Genomic DNA, 23,864 nt, shown 5'->3' on the forward strand with positions numbered 1-23,864 from the left:
GTGTGCTGGTATATGAGCCAGATGGCAGCTGAGCTTGAAACACCTATACAGGACATATGCCACACAAGTGATATCAGTCCAGAACTGGTTGTGATGATCATAGACCTGGAAATCCACCTCTAGGATGCACACCTTAAAGTGGTGAGGGGGTTTGAGGGTATCAAAGAAGCTGAGAGCAATGCCGTGAGGAATCTAGACCAATAGGCTAGACTCCTAGCAGGGTCACCCAAGACAGAATGATCAAAGCTGAGACACCAGTCAAAGATGCATCCAGACTCAGAACAAGGCAATGGTAAACCACCTCTGAATACCTCATGCAAGAGGCACATGTTACCAAATTCTTCCAAGGTACACAGGAAGTGGATTGGACTGTGAAAGACCAACCCAAATTGTGTTTGCATTTTGACAAATTTGTAGGGCAGTCCAATATCTCAGAGAGGAGGTCAGGTCTCCTGCTCCCCTGGTGCATTCACTAGAGCTGCCAAATTTCCCTGATTTTTCAAGTTTGATAGAAATATCTGTGGGCTATAGGTACATTCTTAAACCGCAAGATTTTTTTGCTTATTAGTGAATTTCTCTGCTCTTTAATGCAGGAGGTAAGAAACGGGATCCTGTGCAAGTTTGCTGAGAATGGATTGATCATTTGCATGCTTATTGAGTTCAGTGGGATTTACTCCCCTGCAATCATGTTTACGATAGGTGAAACTGACCACAGAGGATGTGGGGAGGAGGAGAGCAGGCAGGAGGAAGAGGACGGGGGCAGTTTTGATCATTTGCATATTTATTGAGCTCAGTGGGATTTACTCCAGTGCAATCATGCTTAGGATAGGTAAAACTGACCATGGGGAGGGAGGCCTGGAGTGGGCAGGGGAGGAGGAAAAAGACAGAGGGGAGGGGAGGAGAGGAGGAAGGGAGAGGAGAGAGGAAGGAGGGGAAAGGCAGATCTGATCTTTTGCATGCTTATTGAGTTCAGTGGGATGTACTCTGAGGGGGAGGGGAGAGTAGAGGGAATGAGGAAGGGGGAGAGGGGAAGAGAAGGAGGGGGAGGGAGAAGGAGGGGATTGGAATGGGAGGGGGAAGAGTGAAGGAAGGGGGAGGGAAGGGGCAAATGGGAGATGATGCGAGGGAGGAAGAGGGGAGGGCAGGTTTGATCATTTGCATGCTTATTGAGTTTAATAGGATTTACTCCAATGTGATCATGCTTAGGATAGGTAACAGTGACCATGGGGGAGAGTGAGAGGGAGGGAGAGGAGGGGAAGGGGGAAGGAGGGCATTGGAACTGGATGGGGAAGGGAGGGGTGAAGGAAAGAGGAGGGAATGAGCAAGACGGAGGGGATAGGAGGGGGGAGGAGAGGAGGGCAGGTTTGATCATTTGCATGCTTGTTGAGTTCAGTGGGATTTACTCCTGTGCATTCATGCTTAGGATAGGTGAAACTGACCTGGGGGAGGGGCAGGGAGAGGAGGGCAGGAATGTTAAATGTGCTAAACCACTCTGGCCGCTGGAGCTCTTTCAGGGGAATAGGAGTCTCCTGTCAGCAAACTACACTTTCCAGGATTCTTTGTAGGGAGCCATAACTGTCTCAAGTGAAATAAAGGTTTGGTGTGGGTGTGGCCCCCTGATTAGCCAACCCAAGCAACTGTGAGTCAGCCATTTAGAATACTGACAGTTGGTTCTTACTGAGCATTGCCTGACATCATTCAGTTCAGTACTAGATTTCTTAAATTAATTAAAAATCAACCAGGCATTTTTTAAACTTTTAATCTGCAGAAGATGAAGGTCAGAGTATGGAGCAAGGTCAGTAGTAGGATTACAGGTCCTCTGTGAACATGGCTGATTTTTAATGAATTCCAACAGATTATGAGAACTCTGACAGGAAAAAGTCCAAAAGGGCTCTCAGGGTTTTTTCTCTCTTTACACTTTGAACTCTCAGTTTTCTCTGACTGTTTTGTCTATCACCGTGAAAATTTAGAGGGTTGTTAAGCAAGCATCTCTGAGTTCAGGACTATAGGTTTTGTAAGGTTTTGTTTTGAATTGAGCTTATGGGAAGCATCAGAATGAGATGAGGGGTATTTAACAATTTAACATTGCAGAATGCAAAAAATCCATACTGACTACAGTATGCAGCCTTATAATAATGCCATAATTATCTAATGGCATTACTAACTTTGCTTTGTTTAATGGAGGTTATGTATAGTGGCCAGGCCACCTCCTAATGGTAGCTTGATCCTTCCAAGGTACTGCATCCTTGTCCTACTATTGCAAGTGGTCCTTTTGCCTATACATTGCATCTCCTCCTTTGCCATATTATTTAGACATGTAAGAAGATTCCCAGATACTGCAGTCCGGAGTAACACATGCAAATTCTTTTTCCTCTCTTGATTTGAGAAAAGAAGGTGTGGAGATTTAGCATATTTTCATGGGATTACTTGCCATGCTTACCTCGGTAAACCTTATGGAAACCAGAGCTTGGAAAAGTTACTTTTTTGAACTACAACTCCCATCAGCCCCAGCCATCATGGCCACTGGATTGGGCTGATGGGAGTTGTAGTTCAAAAAAGTAACTTTTCCAAGCTCTGATGGAAACTAATAATTTATCTAGCATTTTAATGTCTGTAATATTTAAAGTTGTAAAACATTGTCTGGGTGACTGTCTCATAGGTTTTCCTGAGCCAGTTTCATGGTGGAGGGGTTATTTTATTATTTATTTGCATTATTACATTTATATCCCCCCTTTCCCGCAAGGAGTTCAAAATGGCATACAAACATAGTTCTCCCCTTCCTAATTTTATCCTCAAAACAACCCTGTGAGGTGGGTTAGGCTAAGAGACAGTGACTGGCCCAAGGTCACCCAGTGAGCTTTCATAGCCGAGCAAGGATTTGAACCCTTGTCTCTCAAGTCCCAGTCTAACACTCTAACCACTGACTACACCACCCTGGCACTCTTTCAGTCAGAGTCGCTTTCACTGGCAGTCACGCTTTCCACATTTAGGGAGATCGCAGGGGTCAGTGAGTGCAATGGATGAGGCTCACTCTGGGAAAACCTCCTTCATGATCAAGGTACCTCCCCTGCCACGTTATCTAGTGAGAAGCTTAAAGGACCTTTTTCAGAGGTGAGGCAGGAGACTTCAAGAATATGAAAGTTAAAGGCTAGTCCTCATTTCTTGATGCCTAAGACGCCTTGTCAGAGCACCCACTAGTATTTCCCATAAATAACTTGGAATTGTGTAGAAACCTTTCTTGATCAAGTCTGTTGTGTGACACTTTCAGTAATTACAGTTAAGGAATGCATTAGCAGATGGATGACACTCCAATCTGTAATTTCAGCTTGCCTCTCAGAGGAGCCTTTAAGTATTAAGGGTTGCTCAATCTTACTCTCAACCTTAAAAAGGGCAGAGAAACTGCAAGCCTAAGACATTTGCATTTAGGTCCTAGGGTACACTTGGCATTATTTATTTTTTTTGATCCCATGGTGGATATCAGTGTGTGTTAGAATATTCTCTGAGCTATGTAAATATCAGCTTAGATTCCAGTGAGAACTCCAATATCAGGTTTCCTGAGTTTTTCTTCTCTACTTCATATGAGAGAATTATCTGGCTATTTGTCTGCATGCTCACTATAAACACTCTGTCGTGGCAATATACGTACACTGAACATTCGTTGCAACATCTGTCCTGACCCCAAACAGTAGCCCCTATGATTTGATTTTGAAAACCTGGTGCAAGTAACAGCAATATTATGTGTTCGTGTGCAGTGAATGTTGGAGTCTCCATTTGAGCCAGCACACACAGGAAAGTTACATCAAAATGCATTATAACTTTGCCACAGACAGCCAAACTCCCAGGAGGTTTGTGGGGAGAGGAGAGGGGTCGAACATTGCGTTTGTGTAAGGAGCAACCCTTGCGCTGTCAGAACAAGTGACTTGGGTTTTAGTCATGGGATCATATCTTCTAAAATGATACCTTGAGGCAGTGTTTCCATTTTGTTAAATAAAACATATTCCCATGAATACAAAATGTTACAGACTCTGCTGTTAGAATTAGATGGGTGGGGCTTGCAGGAAAGTGTTACAGATGCTTCCTGGGCAAGATTCCAGCCACTCTGTCCTATTCCCCTTCCCCAAGTTTTCAGTTCCTTCCACCAATGGCCTGTCAGCATTTTGTGCTCACTGGACATTCTCAGTCATCTTTGAGCTGTTTTTGCAGGGGTTCTCCTTTCAGGATTCTTTTTCCTAAATATTTTTTGTACTTCTGCAAGACTTAATGTTTTCCACACCAGCTGATACTTCTCTTATGTTTGTGGATGCTGCTGTTTTGGCTACATAAGGGCCAGAACTTGGAGAGCTGAGATTGCTGTTAGTCTATATCAGGGAGCTGTGGCCCTCTAGATGTTGCTGGGCTGCAATTCCTGCTGTTCTTGACCTTTGGCCATGGTGGTTGCAGGTGATGGGAGTCCAACAACATCTGGAGAGCCACAGATTCCCCATTCCTAGTATATATGATCTAAGACACAACAAAGTTGCTATCATCTTCTCCCCTCCTATTGCTCTGTACCCCAGGGAAGTTCACCTTCTATATTGGACTGGGGAATCACTTGTTTTCCATCGGCTGGATTAAAAAGCAGCCAACCCTCTATGTGCTGACATCAAATGACTGGAGCTTCAGAGGCACATGTTACCAAATTCTTCCAAGCTACACAGGAAGTGGATTGGACTGTGAAAGACCAACCCAAATTGTGTTTGCATTTTGACAACTTTGTAGGGCACTACAATATCTCAGAGAGGAGGTCAGGTCTTCTGCTCCCCTGGTGCATTCACTATAGCTGCCCAATTTCCCTGCTTTTTAAAGTTTGATAGAAATATCTGTGGGCTATAGTTACATTCTTAAACCACAAGGTTTTTTGCCTGTTAGTGAATATATGCATTGTGACTGCTAGTAATGCGGAGGGCTTATGAAAAAAACACTATTCTCTGAAACCTGATTGTGTACTCGATCTTAAAATGAAAGAGGATAGTGGTAGTGAATAAACAGCTTTCCTTTTTATGTTGTGTGCATACAGTCTTGGCCTCTCGTACCTCACTGATAGGTTGCTTCTCCCTAGTGTTTCTCATCACCTCCTGCTATTATTGGGGGGGGGGTCTATGTATGGTCATTGCTGGAATGCTCCACCCATTCGTCTGATGCTGGGTGCTCACTTTGCAAGAGCTATCAAACTTGTCTCACAGAGTCTTGGCTTCAAGGAGCAGCAAGAGCCCTTGCCAGCCGCCTGAAATCCTAGAAGCACTTACTCATTATCCTATTTGCAGTTCATTCCTCTCTTAGCTATGCCAAGAATCAGACTGCAGTCCAACACTTGGTAGCCAGTGTCATCTTATCCCATTACAGTATGTTGATTGGTCAGGCTAGTGTTAGGATTCTGTTCAACCTGCAGACAGATATATAGTCTATTTCATAATTGAATAGCTGTGCGTGCCTCTTTATGATAGACCCATAGGTTTCTTTCATATAAATATATAATGGAATATCATAATAATGGCCCATCACAGACTGAATGTATATACACACAGAGAGAAAAAATTGGATCCAGACTTAGCCATGCTTACAGTAAACCCACTGAAATAATTTGGAATTAAGTTAGTCATGAATATGTTAGTCTCTATACCTGACAAAGTCTGGATCCAACCTGCATGGGTCTCTGTTGAGAAGCACAGCTAATCCTTGACCAGTATAAATAAACGTCAGGAATAAAATATTATTCCAAATATTTAATGAATATCTGGAATTTATCAAAATTTTAGAGCAGTTCTAGCACTTTGTCATATTTGCAAACCATACTTTATTCCTGCAATTTATTAAGATGGTTAAAGCTTACATTAGGATGGGATTGATGGAATCCTCTTAGTTGCTAGGGCATGGGAAGGCATTTGGCAGCCAGGACCTCAGGCTAGATAATTCACAGATGCTAATAGATGCTAATAGCTGCATCAGATTGTTATGGGGGAAAGCTCAGGTATCTACATACAGAGAGAGAGAGATCAACCCTCTTATGCTAGACTTGTAGTTTGTTTGACCAATATCTTGGGTGGTATTTAATGCTAGCCCTACTCAGAGTAGACCCAAGTTAACAGACATGACTAACTTAGGTTCATTCATTTCAGTGGTTCTACTCTGAGTAGGACTTAACCCCCTGCTTCTATTTTTAAGGTTCAGTAAGTGGCCTTGAGTTTTTGTGTTGTATTGTCAACTAATGCAGATAACATAGGGTGGAAATGTCACTACCCCAAACTGAGAGTGCATGTGTTAGAAGAGAATCAGCATAATTCTCTTTGAGGACTGCCTGTTGGAAATGCCAGTGTGGTTCAGATTATTTACTTCAAATAAATAAGCAGAACCAATATATATAAAAGCAGAAAACTTGTTGGGAAAAGCTTATTGAGGTCCAAAATCACTTGATACCAATGGGAAATATTCTGTAGGTCTGGATCCCCTAGGCCTTACTCCTTGACACTATGGTTATTATTTGTTGATGATTAGGAATCTGAAGCAGACCTCCCAAATAAAAACATAAGATGACAAAAGGGCAAAATAAAGGGTTATATCTTGATATAGGGGTCCTGGATTGTGTTCCAGTTAAATCCCTCAGCCTCAATTCCCCACTTTTTAAATGACAGTAACAGAGATGTGTTTCTTATTGTGAGGACAACAGTACAATCCTATACTTGTCTACTTAGAAGTAAGACCCATTGAATTCAGTGGGCTTTCTACCAGGACATTGGACATGTTTTAATAAATTAAAAATGTGGATATTCCCATATGGGGCATCTGAGGGGATTCACTGTACACTGCAATGACAAAAAACAGTGTGTTGACTGGTTCTGTTGTTCTGACCCTACTCATGCTTTTTGCAGTCTAAAAGTCCTGACCTGCTGTCATTTTATACACTATTCTTCTTCCCTGAAACTGGCAAATCAGAACTCATTCCCTCTCACTTTTTCCTAAGAAATTTCTAAGAGCTAAAGTTGGGAAAATAAAACAGATGGGCTGAATATTAGGAACGGTTATAGGACATCCAAACCAGCATAATGCTAGTTCCCTACAAAGGATTCAGAGGACCCATGCTAACTGCTTATAAGCAATAAAAGTGAAGTTCTGCTATTAAAACACCAAAGGAAGATGTTCTTTCTTTTATACAACAAAGGCATATGAAGGTAGGGAATTGGTCTCCTGAGGAGTTATTGTTTCTGCCTTGAGGTAGCCCAGAAGAATATCCCTGTGGGCTTTTGAGGTTAAGTTTCAAAATTTCTTTTGTTAGATTAATGTGTCTTCCAGAAAGTTGAAGTGTGTTAGCTCAAAAGAGTCTGTGAAAATGTGATCAGCATATGTGGAGGGTTCACACAGAAGACAGCTCTTTGTGTCAATAACAAAAACAGATATACACAGTTTTGATTTTGCAAGCAGTAAAAGGAAGATAGGATATTCAGAAGACTTGTCAAATTTTAGTAATGGTGTAGTTGAGAAAAAGCTGACAACTATATGCTTTTTATCTTTTTGGTGATTCAATTCCTCTTTATCTTTAAAGAATCACACAGTGTTCTTCTCCTAGATGTTTTTGTGGTGTTGATTTACATGCTGATTATGTAGCATATCTAGCAGTGGACTTTTGTCTTTTTAAAAAATTTTTTGTGATATAAAGGAAAATATCTTTCTGATACCTGCCCAGAGATGTACATAAGAAGGAGCCTGCTGGATAAGCCGAATGGTGCATCTAGTCTAGCATCCTTTTCTCACAGTGACCTACCGGATGCCTACCATGGGAAGCCCACAAGCAGGAACTGAGTGCAAGAGCACTCTCCTGTCCTATGGTTTCCAGAAACTGGTATTCGAAAGCATACCGCCTCTAACTATGGAGGAAGAGCATAGCCATCATCAGGGCCGGTTCTAAAGGGCTGCCGGGTTGGGCACTGGCCCGACGGCCCCTGGAGCTACAGGTGGCCCCTCAGATGCCCCTCTGCTCCCCTTCCGTGATCCGTGCCCCCCACATCTCCCCACTTACCTGTCTGCTGTCTTTTACTGTTGCCCTTAACGAAGATGGCAGCTGCAGTCTCCCTAAGGTACTGAAGCCCCTGCCACCATCTTAGTTGATGGCAGAGATGCACGCGCATAGCACGCATGCGTGCCATCAACAAAGATGGCGGCGGAAGCTTCATCCCCTTAGGGAAACCGCGGCCGCCATCTTCATTAAGGGCAATGGTAAAAGACAGCAGACAGGTGAGGTGAGGTGGGGTGGGGCTGTGCGCGTGCGCGTGTGAACACGAACATGCACACCCGCCGGGGCCCAGGGCAAGCTGATGCCCAATGGCCCCGGCATTCCTGGAGCCGGCCCTGGCCATCATTTTTAGTAGCCATTGATGTCTCCTGAAACTAGGGATGGTGTAAAATTGGATTTAGTTCACATTTAAAAGCAAATCTATCAAATCCATACTTTCCAAAACAATATGAGAACTGAAATAGTCATATTTCAAAATTCATATTTACCCTAATTTTGTGATGCAGTTCTCAAGCCAAACAATGTTTACAGAAATGCATACATTAAGTAAAAGTGTCCATAAAATTGAATGTATTAGAGAAAATTTGCTAATAGGCAAAAACCTTTGTGGTCTGAGAATGTATCTATAGCCAACAAAGTTTGAAAAGCAGGGGAATTGGGTGGGTATAGTGAATAACCAAGGCAGTGAGTGACCTGACCTCTCTGAGATATTGTACTGCCCTACTAATTTGTAAAAATGCAAACACAATTTGGGTTTGTTTGTTTATTTATTATGTATTTATTTATTTATTTATTATTTCATTTATATCCTGCCCTTCCTCCCAGCAGGAGCCAAGGGCGGCAAACAAAAGCACTAAAGACACTTTAAAACATCATAAAAACAGACTTTAAAATGCATTAAAACAAAACATCTTTAAAAACATTTTTGAAAAGGTTTCAAGACATCATAAAAAGGTTTAAAATACATTGTTAAAAAAAAGAATTAAAAACATATTAAAAAGCAATTCCAACACAGATGCAGACTGGGATAAGGTCTCAACTTAAAAGGCTTGTTGAAAGAGGAAAGTCTTCAGTAGGCACCGAAAAGATAATAGAGATGGCGCCTGCCTAATATTTAAGGGAAGGGAATTCCACAGGGTAGGTGCTGCCACACTAAAGGTCCATTTTCTGTGTTGTGCAGAATGGACCTCCTCATAAGATGGTATCTGCAGGAGGCCCTCACCTGCAGAACGCAGTGATCGACTGGGTATATAAGGGATAAGACAGTCTTTCAGGTATCCTGGTTCCGAGCTGTATAGGGCTTTGTACACCAAAACTAGAACCTTGAACTTGGCCTGGTAGCAAATGGGCAGCCAGTGCAATTCTTTCAGCAGCGGGGTGACAGGTTGGCGATACCCTGCCCCAGTGAGCAGCCATGCCACCACATTTTGCACCAGCTGCAGCTTCCAGACCAACCTCAAGGGCAGCCCAACATAGAGCACATTACAGTAATCGAGCCTAGAGGTTACAAGTGCGTGGACAACAGTGGTCAGGCTATCCTGTTCCAGAAACGGCTGCAGCTGTCTTACCAGCCGAAGCTGGTAAAAGGCACTCCAGCCACTGAGGTCACCTGGGCCTCTAGCGACAAAGGTGGATCGAGGAGCACCCCCAGACTACTCTTTGAGAGGGAGTACGACCCCATACAAAGCAGGCAGCTGACCAATTATCTGAACTTGGGAACCACCAACCCACAGTCCTCCATCTTGCTAGGATTCAGACTCAGTTTATAGGCCCTCATCCAGCCCACCACCAAATCCAGGCAGCGGTCCAGAGCTTGCATGGCCTCTCCTGATTCAGATGCTACAAAGAAATAGAACTGGGTATCATCAGCGTACTGCTGACACCTCACCCCAAATCTCCTGATGACCGCTTCCAAGGGCTTCAAATAGATGTTAAACAGCATGGAGGACAAGATGGTACCCTGCGGCACCCTACAGCACAACTGCCAGGGGGCCGAAAGACAGTCGCCCAATACTATTATCTGAGAACGACCTTGGAGATAGGATTGGAACCACTGTAAAACAGTGCCTCCAATACCCATCTCACCAAGTTGGCCCTGAAGGATACCATGGTCAATTGTATCAAAAGCCGCTGAGAGATCAAGTAAGAATAACAGGGTCGCACTCCCCCTGTCCTTCCGCTGATAAAGGTCATCCATCAGGGCAACCAAGGCCGATTCAGCCCATAACCAGGCCTAAACCCAGACTGGGATGGGTCAAGATAATCTGTTTCATCCAAGAGTACTTGCAATTGCTGCGCCACAACCCTCTCAATCACCTTCTCTAAGAATTTATTTATTTATTACATTTATATACCGCCCCATAGCCGAAGCTCTCTGGGCGGTTTACAGCAATACCTAAGAAGGGGGTATTTGTGACCGGTTGGTAATTGTCAGAGACCAATGGGTCCAGGGTGGGCTTTTTCAGGAGTGGTCAGATCACCGGGGGTGACTGGAACTATTCCCTCCCACAATGATGGTCTTTCACAGTCCAGTCCACTTCTTGTGTACCTTGAAAGAATTTGGTAACGTGCCTCTGAGAATATGGTGAGTGGTGGCAAGACCTGCAGTCAGCCCAAATAACAGAAACAAGACATATGCTGTGCCGATCTTGTTTTAGCAAGGAGGAAGCAACAATATTAAGACAGTTGATATAGGTCAGGTATTCACTTTAAAGATGTTATTTACTTTCAATTCCTATGGTAGTTCCTATGGTAAATTCTGTTCTTTTGCTTCTGTTTCTGTGAACATGTGAAATACAACACTTTGCATAATTTACACTAAAAAACTCCAAAAGCAATTGTGGAACAATGGCACTGACAATTCTGCAGAACTGAGTGTCTTGGTTTGCACAAGATAAAACAGTGGGACAAAATTTATATCAGTGCTCTATGTTTTTAATTGACCGTGCCCCCCCCTTCCTTAAATGGAGTGGTTTAAGCATAGCAGGCTGAACACATGCATCTTGGCAGGCCAAGTTTGTTTTTTCCAGCAGTTAGACTGATTGCTTAAAGTAGCAACATACTAATCAGTCTGATTTTACATCAAAGCTGCAATTTCAGATTCAACTATTAATGCATGATTTGATTGCTGCAAGGGTGAGACTGTGCTGGGACCATCAAGGGGCAAGCTTTTCCACCTGCCTTGCCCCACCCCTCTGCTTGGATCTTATCAGGAGCTGCAGACTGAGATGTATTGCTGTTTTGCCCTCTGCTCTTAGTGACATTTTTCTGGGGACTGTCCTTTATCAAGATGATGACTGCTTTTTGTTTTTAGTTGTTGATGCTTTTTAGAAATGTTATAATTTTGTTGGTTTGAATTCTTGTAGATTGTGTTGTTTTTATTTGTATTTATGTTTTTCTATTTCTGTGTGAGCCGCATTGGGGGCCTTCTTGGCTGAAAGGCGACCTAGAAATAACCCATAACATAACATAACATAACATAATGCACCCAAAATGGAAATAGACTATAACCTGCAGTTTGAAACACAAAAGACTGTCATCATTATATGACATTGACCAATAAAAGGCTATGAAAATAATGAAAACAGATTTTGTGCACATTTCTAGGATCAAGAATGAGCAGAATATAATTTTCTAGATTACATTCTCTGTAAAAACAGTAGTAACATAGGAAAGAAGCAAAGTAAAAAGAACACCAACAAACATACAAAAAATATAATTTGCCACTTTGGAGATGCAGTCCTGATTATAGGTATTGTCACCACTCACCATATGCTCAGAGGCACATTTTACCAAATTCTTCCAAAGTACACAGGAAGTGGATTGGACTGTGAAAGACCAACTCAGATTGCGTTTGCATTTTTGCAAATTTGTAGGGCAGTACAATATCTCAGAGAGGAGGTCAGGTCTCCTGCTCCCCTGGTGCATTCACAATAGCTGCCCACTTTCCCTGCTTTTAAAAGTTTGATAGAAATATCTATTGGCTGTAGGTACATAATTAAACAGCAAAGGTTTTTGCCTCTTAGTGAATTTCTCTGCTTTTTAATCCAGGAGGTAAGAAATGGGATCCTGTGCAAGTTTGCTGAGAATGGATTGATCATTTGCATGTTTATTGAGTTCAGTGGAATTTACTCCTATGCAATCATGCTTAGGATATGTGAAACTGACCAGGAGGGAGGGAGAAGGAGAGCAGAGGAGGAGTAGGAAAGGGAAGGAAGAAGGGGGAGAGGTGGGCACAGGGAAGGGGGAGAGGGGGGAGTAGGAATGGCAGGGGAAAGGAGGGAGGAGTGGAGATAGGGGTTAGAAGGGGGAAGAGCAGGGGAGAGAAAGGTGAGGGGGGAGGGAACGGAGGGAAAAGAAGGGGTGGGAGGAGGGGAGGGCAGGTTTGATCATTTGTATGCTTATTGAGTTCAATGGGATTTACTCCTGTGCAATCATGCTTAAAAGGGTAAAGGTATCCCTGCAATTATACTGCGAGTCGCTTCTGACTCTTAGGGTGACGTCTTGCGACGTTTACTAGGCAGACCGTATATATGGGGTGGGATTGCCAATTCCTTCCCTGGCCTTTCTTTACCCCCCAGCACATGCCAGGTACTCATTTTACCGACCACGGATGGATGGAAGGCTGAGTGGACCTCAACCCCTTTTACCAGAGATTTGACTTTCTCCTTCCGTTGGAATCGAACTCCGGCCGTGAGCAGAGCTTCGGCTGCGTTACCGCTGCTTACCACTCTGTGCCTCGCAGCATCTTGCTTAGGATAGGTGAAACTGATCATGGGGGAGGGGGGACAGGAGGGGGAGGGGCAAAAAGAGTATGGGGCAAGGTCAGTAATAGGATTACTGGTATTCTGTTAATATATCATGTTTAATTTCAACAAATGACGAAACTACTGGATTTTGGATTTTTTTTTTTGTAAACTACAGGGTTCTGGATTTTCCCCCTACTGTTTTAGATTTGAAACTGTGGATTCTTTCTGAGTGTTTTGTGTATCATCATGAAAATGTAGAGGGTTGTTACAAGCATTTCTGAGTTCAGGACTATATGTATTGTTAGATTTTGTTTTGAAATAAGCTTATGGGAAGCAGCAAAATGGCATGGGAGCTATTTTCAATTTAACATGGTGGAATGCAAAAAATCCTACTCGCAATAGTATACAAGCCACTTTGGTGGTTGTATAATAACATACAGTATTATGCATTATATTAGAAGAAACTGCTTGGGAAAATACGTACTTTAGTCAAAACTGCATGGTCCAAAACATCTGGAGGGCACCTAGTTGGTGGAGGCAATGTATATTTAAAAGTTAGATTATACTAAGTTTAGAACTAGTTTATATGGAGAAAACGTAGCATGGTTAAGTGTGGTTGTCTGGGCATTTTTCATGGATAATTTAATGTGGCATTTACAACCGTATGTTCTTATTTATTAAATTTTATTTATTTATTTCATTATTACATTTCTATTCCACTTTTCCTCCAAGGATCTCATGGTTTGTGTACATGGTTCTTCCCCCTCCTTATTTCATTCTTACAATAAATCTGTTAGGTAGTTTAGGCTGAGAGATAGTGACTGGCTCAAGATTTATAGCTCAAGATTTTTGAACCTTGACGATAACAGCAAACTGTCTCTAATGAAGAGTAATATTTCACTTTATTTGTGATTTACTCTGAATCTCTATTTAGAGATAAGAAGTTTTTTTAATGCCATAAAATACAAAACAGCTCAGTAGTTTAAAAAATCCAATTTACATGTGTCAATCAGGGTATATAGATGAGCCTATTTGAGCCTACCAAAGTGCCTGTAAACCTTTTTAATCTCATGTGACCTACAAACCCTTGATATCACTTAAGCTACAACAAATGAGCAGAAGCTGCTATGTGATATGTTTGTTGCTTGGCCATACAATTTTAGTTTAAGGGCGGTATCCAACAAAGTAGCTCCACTAGCCCAAGAACTTTTGGCTGCACAGCAGAACTTCCCCTCCCTCTTCTCACCCTGTGCACCCCCTAAATCTGTTCTGGGGTGCTCACCTAACTCTCTAAAGTAGATTTGGGGATGGCATGGGGGCACACGGGGAGAGGAGAGGGTTGGAAAGTTCAGTTGCGCAAGCAGAAATCATTGTACTAGCCAAAGTACTTTGTTGCATACCACCCTGAATACTTAAATGCTCCTCAGCACTGAATTGACTGGATTCCCCCCCCCCAAAAAAACCCTTGCATGCTAATCTTGTATGGGCAGAAAGTCTTCAAATACCTAATCTCCCAGTTTAAAACAGCATAGCTCAGCTATGGATGTATCTATCACAGGAGAGTTTCTGGTCTGCTTAACAATGTGCAGAAAAAACAGGGATCAAAATTTGTGCCTGGGATGGGTTGAGGGAATAGATATAGATTCACCTAAAGGCAAATGATGGAATATTAAAAATAAGCTATTTTGGAACCTTCTATATAAACCTGCTGCTTAGAAATTAAGCATGTTGTATTAAAATGTGCTACAGTTTTGAAGCAATTTGACATGCTCGCTTAAGCTTCAAAGAAACCCTTTCAGAGAACCATACGTGGTGATTTTTTTTAGACAAGAATATGTAACATTAGATGGGAAGGTATTGGATTGCAGCCAATGTGTGCTAGGAATGGGGAGAACCAATGAACTTTAAAATGTGCCTTTGAGAAGTTTAGGAGTGAAGACCAAAATGAGCAGCAGCAACAGCAGCAAAAAGACTTCCTCATTTTTCTTTCTCTGGCCTTGGAGGTTTTGAGAAACGTGACTTATCTATAAATAAGGGGAATGTATAAATAAAAAAAACCCTGATTCTAGTACCAAGCTTGGAAACTGATCTCAGTGTTGTTTTCCATTGACAGATAACAAATATGCTCCTGCAGTCACTCTCAATGGTTTCATCTTTATTCTTGGAGGAGCTTATGCACGAGCGACCACCATCTATGACCCAGAAAAAGGCAATATTAAAGCAGGCCCCAACATGAACCACTCCAGGCAGTTCTGCAGGTGAGACAACAACACAAAATTACATTTGAATTACCAGCACCTCAATGTGTTTTTTTCCTGACGGAGGAAATTATTAGCATGAGAAGCACAGGGGGAATGGATGCATGTTTCTTCCTCAGTCTGATATATACATTGTAAGGCTGTTAGTGTTCTCTGGATTATACAAATTGAAACATTAGTTGTTTACTAATTACCTGTATGCATCACTCTAAATGCCCTCTCTTGATATGTAAACCTCAAGATCTCTTGAGTGCAAGACTGACAGGCCCTGTTCTCTAAAGTACTCTTGAGAATTGGAATGGTCTTAAGGCCAGACTGGAGCATGCCTTTGTTTTGCCGAAATCTGAAGAAGACTAATGGCATCCATTTTATAGGGTTAACCCTGTAGTTCATGGGGCCCCAAGCTTTTCCACTAAATGACAGCAAGTGGACCACCATCTGGAAGCAGAGCAGGGCTATGAATGCTGACTGAAGCCTTGGTGGATCACATCTAGATGGCTAGCTTATGTTACTTACCTGTGCTATACACCAAAATGCCTTCAGAGGAGTGGGGGTGGAGGTAAAACATTCAAAATGTTTAGAAAATCAGAAATCTGCAATTTAAGTAGCACTTCACTATGACATGATGAAAGTACCATGATAACCAAATTCCAACGATGCCTATTCTGTTGCGATGGCAGGTTTGTGATACTGACTATGGACAGAATGGACTTTTAAAACAGTTGAGGACAAAAGCTTCTAGTGCTTGAGCAGAAATCTCACAGACGTTTCAAATGTGAGCAAGGCAGAATGAAGTGTTTGAAATTTTGTACCATCTCTAATCACAGCTGTAAATGCAGTTTTAATGAAAATATATAACTAATCTCATGGATCACTGTTTATGTCACTGCATGCTATGGGAAGATGAAATCTAGCATTCAGATTGTACAATGATAGGGGAAGAGCCAGTTTGTTCTCAGGACAACTCACAGCTGATTCATGTGTAGGATTAATTTCTCATTGGGGAGTTTTAGGCTCTCTCTGTTTCATTATCTCTTGGGTTTGTTTATTTTGCCTTTTGCTCCCAGTATATAAAACTTTTTTATACCCTTTGAACCTATGTGCATATAGACCGGTTAATTTAGGAGGCACTTCATTCAGCTGGTAAGGTGTGTGCTAAGCCACAATATCCACAATACATGTGTTAATTCTTAGGTGTCCAGGGGGGTTATAGTAAATTTTATTTATCATAAACCACATACACATACAAAAATAGATCTGCTTATAACACTATTTGATTATTAATTTTGTAGATACTTAATTTTAACGTTAAACCAGAAAACTTTATTATTTACACCAAAAGAGCTTTATTTATTTATTTCCCACAAAATGACCACTTTTTACAAGAATAAGTAGTCCATTCCAACACCTGATATTCCCAATTCCCTTTTTATGTAACTCTCTAGCAATCTCCATTTGTTTAATTCCATTTAATAATTTTCTTTGTTCTTTAGTATCACTGGTTATGCATCACTCAGAATGCTTTCTCTTGATATCTAAACATCAAGGTCTCTCAGGTGCAAGACTCAGATTTCATTGTTCCCAGGTTAAGGTGCTGGACTACGACCTGGGAGACCAGGATTCGAATCCACACAGCCATGAAGCTCACTGGGTGACCTTGGGCCAGCCACTGCCTCTCAGCCTCAGAGGAAGGCAATGGTAAACCACCTCTGAATACCGCTTACCCTGAAAACCCTATTCATAGGGTCGCCATAAGTCAGTATCGAATTGAAGGCAGTCCATTTCCATTTTTCATATGTTGACAAAATTCTTTGGTCTTTCCTTGCCATATGAAAATGATTAATGTATAGGAAATTGTGTGAAACCTCTGTGTTCTGATTTCTGTGTTGGTAGCTTTGTGTTGTACAAACTGTTTTCAATCAATATAGGAGAAACAATGAAAAATTTGAAGACAGATTCAGATAGAATGCTAAACCATGTATTTTGCATCATGGGAATGTGCCATAGCAAACATCAGGCTCTGACTGCCACCCCCAATTGTTCATGTATGATGGAGCAAGATTTAAAGTTTCCATTTGTAGTGTGTGACAACCTGAAATTTCCTATTTTGGCTGAATACAGGAATGACCTGTACAAAGCAGGATATTGAAACATTAATTCTGATTGGATCCCTTCATTTGTTAATTAATGATGAATTGTACAAACCACAGTTTCTTGTATTCAACTGAAATGGGCTGTTGTGCTTTGTTCCAAATCCTGACCAGAAGCTTCAGATTTCCTGCTTTCATGCACAAAAGGCTGAGGAAGGAGAGGTGGGACTGAACATGCCTGATGTGTGGTGCATTCTCATACCACCAAGCTGTGGTGTAGTGTTAGGCCTGAATGAGACCTGAGAGTATGCATGTCATACAAAAGGTGTCTGATTTGGGATATAAAAGAACTAAGTCAAAAGTTTAATGCATCTATGGTTACTAAAAATTCACATTTTTGAAAGGGCTTTTACAGGTTTCAGTAATCCAGAAGCAGCTCCCGTTTCAGAGGGACCATAATAACTTCCCATAGTAGTTTTCAGCATAGCATGATGAGAGTACCACCAGCAGCCTAGCTTTCTTTCATCAGGTCTAGTAACGTACCTGGATCTTTATCCCAGTATTTATCGTAGCAGCAGCAGCATGGACAATAAAGCTGGTTTACCATACAACGCAAACAGAATTCATATATTTGAATTTCCTTTTTTTATTGAAAGAGTGCCCTCTCTAGGCTGCCAAGAGAATTTTGTCATGGACATTACATTACATGCAAACAGGCCGAATCCAAGCCAAAGCTACTGCATTCCTGCTGTTTCTATGCTAATTACATATTTTCATTGTTCCTCTGTGTTAACAACAGTGAAACTGAATGTAGGAGAACCCCGCTGTGTCCAGGCAGTAGTTAATTATATTTTTTCTCTCAAGATTGTAAACCAGAAGCAGTGTGATACAACTGACATAACTTCCCTTGATAATTCATTCCATTAATTATGTGGGATTTTATTTTTTAAAAATGAGGGATGTTCTTTAACCACATTACAATTACTTTCATGTGAAATACTACTATTCTTTGGCCAAGATCACTTGACAGACTAGGAGATTTTATCCAAGGTATGAGAGGCAATGTTCTGTTCGCATTGAAAAACTGCAGCTACCTCCCTGTTACGGAGTCCAAAGCGATCCTATTTGTATATTCAGAATGGAGGAAATGATACTTTCTATCCATGAAGTAAAAATTTATGCACAGCAATAATCAAACTTCATGTGTTTTTTTTTTTAAGTTCATAGAAATATTTATAGCAGTTAGCACTGTTTATATTTTTGCTGCATTTTCCCACATGCCAGTAACTTGTGCTCATCTATAAAAACAACATAATGGACTTTGCACAGATAGGTTAAGAGAAATTACAGGCAATATTGAGCCACAGTCATACAGAAGTAGGAGTGGGCTTCCAATATGTAAGCGGTATACGGAGCCCAGGGTCTGGAGGCATTTGGAGGCAGTGCACTGGCTCCTCTCAAAATCCTAAGAATCTTATTTTTAATGTTGCCAGACTTTTTTTAGTTCTCTTGGTTGTAGAGGTGTAAAATCACAAGAGCAAAGGGATTGGGCTTTGTGTCTATTTTGTTACAGGACACTGTCTCCTAGACTTTTATCTTGTCAGTCTCCAAATACCCAGTGGACCTCTGCTAGGTCCTTATCTCAGCACTGGGTTTTTCCCTATCTTGGTGTTCCTGTCGGTTCTGTGGCCCAGGACCCACACCAAGCCTTCACATATTACGTGTGTTCCTTGCCACTTAAAATCCCTTGCCTTACAATCCATCACTGGGAAGAAAAGAGTTTCTGCCATCTTCTGTTTAGCTTCCATCATCTATCTGTAATTGGATTCAGACAACCAGAAGCCACATGATAGCTGCTTAAAAGCAGCTTAAAATTGTGTCTGTACAGCATGGGAAGCCTGTGTAGCCTCCAGTTTACAAGCTTAAGCACAGCATTATCATCCTTTCCTCCAATTTCCAAGAGGTTGCATAGAAATAAGGAGTAGCAGTACTCTGTCCTCAGCTACACAGAGGCTACAAACGGTCACCTGTCCCTATAGTAATGCTATATAGGTGGTAATGCTATATGAACTTGAGAGTCTGAATTAAAGCAGGGAGTTGAAACCCACTAATGAAGACTTCACTCCCTAAACATCAGGATAAAAAACTCCTGGCCCTGGTCTCGATACTAAATTATTAGCTTTCTAAATATTAAGAAAATCTTCCTAAAATATGTATGTGCCAGAAATTAAGCGGCTACAGCTAGACGGACATCCATTCTCCCCTTTTCTAGTTCACCTTTGAGAAAAAAAATATAGAATGTGTTTTCTCTGTGTGAGCTTCATATCCCAGTTTGCTTAGAATTCAGACGGCATGCAAATAGACCTATATAACTGAGTTTATTCACAGGGTATCAGCAGCCATGCCAGCATGAGCAATGATTCCAGAGAAGCTAATTTAGAACCAGCAGTTCCCAACTGGCAATTTCTTTTTCCTCTGTCCTACCAAATGGAACTCTTTAATAAAACTGAGTGTCAGGCTATATTGCACAATAACAAGGGGGGCTGTTAGGTTTTTGTTTCCTTTAAAAAGATATGTTACTCATCAACATGCTTTCTTTTAAGTTCTATCTGACTCCTTTGATTCTTCTACATTCATTATCATGTACTTTATTTAATATTTCTGCTTTTAATATCTTCCATCTAGTGCCAAGACTTCCCATCCCCTCTCTTTTTCCATGGTTTTTAATTCATTAATAGTTAATGTATTTTGGTCACTTTTATAAGTGATCCGAACAAAAATATCTGTAGGTTGCATCCAGATCTCCAGAAAGAACGAGTCAGCACTCCTCAAAAATACAAAGGCAAGGCCACCTAAGACTTACATAAGGCATATGACTTAATTTATACTATGTTAAAATACCCCTTTTCCCAAACGCTCAGTGGTATCCAATCAATACCACCCAGAAATAATACAATGATGTGTAAAAATGGAAGATTTTTTTAAAAAAAACTATGCTAGCCATCTATTGCTCAGCAGCCACTCAACCTACTCAAATGTGTGCAATCGTTGTTTTGAGTAACCCCTTTAACCAGGTATACCCATGAACGACTCTGCCAAGCGAGTGAGTATGTGGCATTGGTGTCCAGTGACTGTTGCTCCAAACAGTGCAACATCACTGTAAGGGGAGATGAGAGCAGAAAGAGCACATGGTAAAGCACTGCTTTGGATGCAGAGGGTCCCAGGTTCAACCTCTGCCATCTGCAGATAGGGCTGTGAAAGAGCCCTGACTCGATATCCTGGAGAGCTCTTCCTCTCCGACAGTAAGCTAGATGTACCAATGGTCTTGACTTAGTTAAAAGATAGCTTCCTGTGTGCTCTATGGGAGGGGAGATATAACTGGAAACAGAAACTCTAGTCCTTTAAACATTTGAGGCGGATGTGGAAAGTGGCAGCTTATGTAGAGACTTAAGGAGAGAGAGGCGATATGATCAGAGCACCATGAGAGAGAGAGAGAGAAAGAGAGAGAGAGAGAGAGAGAGAGAGAGAGAGAGAGGAAGTTCAACGTATGTATCCTGAATGAATGTGGAAAGAGAATTGGGAAGAATGAAGATTACACTGTTCTTCCTGAGAAATGTCCAAGGAACCAGAAAGGCTGAGATTGGGGAAGACTATAGCTCAGTAACAGAGCCTTGTTTGTCTCAGGCTCAAACGTTTCCAGGTTTTAGGCAGCAGAGACTGGAAAGACTTTGGCTGGACAGCTAACACCAGTCTGACTAGACCCTACTGGGCTAGACAGGTCAGTTGTCTCATTTAGTACAAAGCACTTCCTTGTCTTCTGTACTTCACTAGTAGATGGCGAGCGATAGGGGAAGTCATAAAAAACCCAGTAACACTGCAGTGCTGTTTTTGTAATCTTTTTGTATAATAGGCACAGAGTGAAGCAGTTTCACATCTTATCTGATCAACACGTGAAATTTAAGCATGGGCTTTACACTTAAATCAACAATAATTAAGGGCACACTGGTATTTACACCAGGCTGAGGGGCTTCAGGATATGATGGAGCTGCGGAGGAGGAGGAAAGGTGTCGGTGCTGCCAGGCTCTGTTGGCAGAAGTCCCCCCACCGGGTACAGCAGAACTCCACCGTCCCCGGGCGCAGTCATGGCCCAGGCAGCTCAACCAAGACCAGCATGTGGAGCCAGTGGAAGGCTTGAAAAAGGGGCATTCTGGGGAGGTGTTGGGGGTGGAACCAAGGGGAGGACTTATGCTACATCCTGAGCCTGTTCAGCTCAGTCCTGCAGCCCTTAGTCCCAGCAGCCAATACACCAGGAAAAGAGATGGCAGAAGGAAGCATGCGTGTCGTTTCCTTCCACTGAGCCCTGGTGGTGCAGCCAGCATCCTCCCCTTCCACCAACTCTCCATTTCCACTAGCCTCCAACAAGTTGGATTGCCCTGTAAGACTGGCTACTTCCGGCTGGATTGTGCCCAGAGCAGTGATAACTGACGGAATTGTCTGACTCCCTATGTGAATTATTCAGCACAGGTTGTTCTTGCTTGCTATGGCACCATCAATGCATATCTGTAGTACTGAGGTATTGGGTATGCCAGCATAGAGGAAGGAGAACACTGGCACAACAGTACTATGAAAAGCATTCGTGGTGGCCCTCTTCTGCTGTTAGCAGATCCGTTATCACACAAATGTGACTATTACTTGAGAGGTAGATCATAGATAGGGATCCTCCGTGGTGCAGAGTGGTAAGCGGCGGTAACGCAGCCGAAGCTTTGGTCAGTAAAATGAGTACCCGGCATATGCTGGGGGGTAAAGGCCGGGGAAGGAACTGGCAATCCCACCCCATATATACGGCCTGCCTAGTAAATGTCACAAGGCGTCACCCTAAGAGTCGGAAACGACTCGCACTACAAGTGCGGGGACACCTTTTTTGGATCATAGATGCCTGCCTCTTCCAGCATGTGTACCAATTATTACATGATACTGGGCACTAAAGTGTTGCAGATAGTAGGCTGGTAAATGCCTTGCACTATTCGTATGTTGAAAGGAGACCACAAGGCACAAGCAATACCTCTAGGGTTCCTTGTCTACCATGCTTGAACATGAGTCTTCAACATGGAAAAATAGTGGTGTTGCAGAATTTTTGCCACACAGAAAAGAACGACGGTATAGAATTAGAATGAAAAGATAAAAGAGAGAGAGAAGTTCTGACGCATGAATTTCCTCTTCCTGTGTGGTCACCCTTCACTAGGATATTTGTGGGTGGCTTTTTCTTGTAAATACCGTAAATGGGAAGTTTTTAAAAGGAACTCTCTGGCTTCTTTTTAATGGCTCTTTGGAGCAATTCCAGATAAATTAGTGTGTGTGGCATTGCGCCCGTTTTCAGTTACTAAAACTGGTTGCAAGAATGAAAGAGAATGTGATGCATACGAACATGCTAATTTAGTCATTTAAATGTTCTTTTATAAGCTCAAGGACAGCTAGAGAAGATATTTCTTCATTTAAATATTGTATCTGGACAAGGATTAATGTTTATGGTCAACTCAAGCCAAGATTGTAGAATGTCTTGCTGCGATAAACTTCTAAAGGAGGTTTGGCTGTTAAATAAGTTTGGTACCAGTGCAAAAGAGTCCCCTGAGACATAACCAGCCCTGGCTGCTCCAGAGGAAACGGATCCTGATGATTCAGCACCAAACAAAAAAGCCTCACCAGATGTTAATGAGCAGTCCACAGCTGGAAGTGCTGGTTTAATCACATCTGGTCTAAAAACAACCCCTTTCAGTGGTCACTAATGAAAGACCTTGTAAGAACCCACTAAAAACCCAGCACCCAAGCAGAACTGTCATTTAGTAATTTATAGTCTGCCCAATTAAGCTCCCATATTTTTACTTCCTCTGCCACTGCAGGGTGAGTAGTCCATTGTTCAATGCACATAATGAAATGTTTCTCCTTGGGAAGACTATGCTTATGTCTGCTGGAGACTCACCTGGATTTGAAGCAGCAGGAGCATGAGGCAAGATCGTGTCAGGCTGATGATTAATGGTTGTATAGCTTTCAAATACAAATGCAGATGCCAAACTTTCCTCCAACAAGGGGCACTGAAGCACAGCTCTTGGCGTCTTGGATTTCAGCACTTTAACACTGCCTGCTTCTTCCTCTTATCCCCCTATCATATGATCTCAAACTATTCTGCATATCGTATGATTTCAAACTAAACTGACTTGAGGGGGGAAACCCGACAGGAGCTGAGGAAGGTCCGGTTCGGAATAAACCTCCCCCCTGGGATAAAGACCAAAGAAATGATGAAGTTGTAAAAGGGGTAGGCCTAGAAGTAGGCATTGTGAGAGCAGGGGCACAGGATATAAATTCAAAAGGGCAAAATTACCACATGCCAAACCACAAGTGCCAAAGACACTTGAAGAGAGACACTGCTTACAAGTGCCTGTATGCCAATGCTAGGAGCCTCCGAACCAAGATGGGAGAATTGGAGTGCTTGGTCTTAGAGGAGAGCATTGATATAGTGAGCATAACGGAGACCTGGTGGAATGGAGGAAACCAGTGGGATACGGTTATCCCTGGATATAAACTATATCGGAAGGACAGGGAAGGACGTATTGGTGGAGGAGTCGCTCTATACGTGAAAGAAGGCATTGAATCCAGCAAGCTCGAAACCCCAAAAGAGGCGGACTCCTCCACAGAATCCAAGGAGGGATTTAATACTGGGAATGATCTA

General features: G+C 42.1%; 1 protein-coding gene across 9 annotated transcripts in view; it reads left to right on the plus strand.

Annotated features, from left to right (window-relative positions):
• KLHL29 (kelch like family member 29) overlaps positions 1-23,864 on the plus strand; it is a 616,221-nt gene that overhangs the window by 582,049 nt on the left and 10,308 nt on the right. For all 9 annotated transcript variants that reach the window (XM_061622707.1, XM_061622698.1, XM_061622704.1 and 6 more), the window contains one exon: positions 14,906-15,050. In XM_061622707.1, coding sequence (XP_061478691.1) covers positions 14,906-15,050 — 145 coding nt within the window. The remainder of the gene's footprint in view (positions 1-14,905; positions 15,051-23,864) is intronic.

The sequence above is a fragment of the Rhineura floridana genome, chromosome 4 (assembly GCF_030035675.1).
Source record: "Rhineura floridana isolate rRhiFlo1 chromosome 4, rRhiFlo1.hap2, whole genome shotgun sequence".
In the NCBI taxonomy this organism is placed as follows: domain Eukaryota; kingdom Metazoa; phylum Chordata; class Lepidosauria; order Squamata; family Rhineuridae; genus Rhineura; species Rhineura floridana.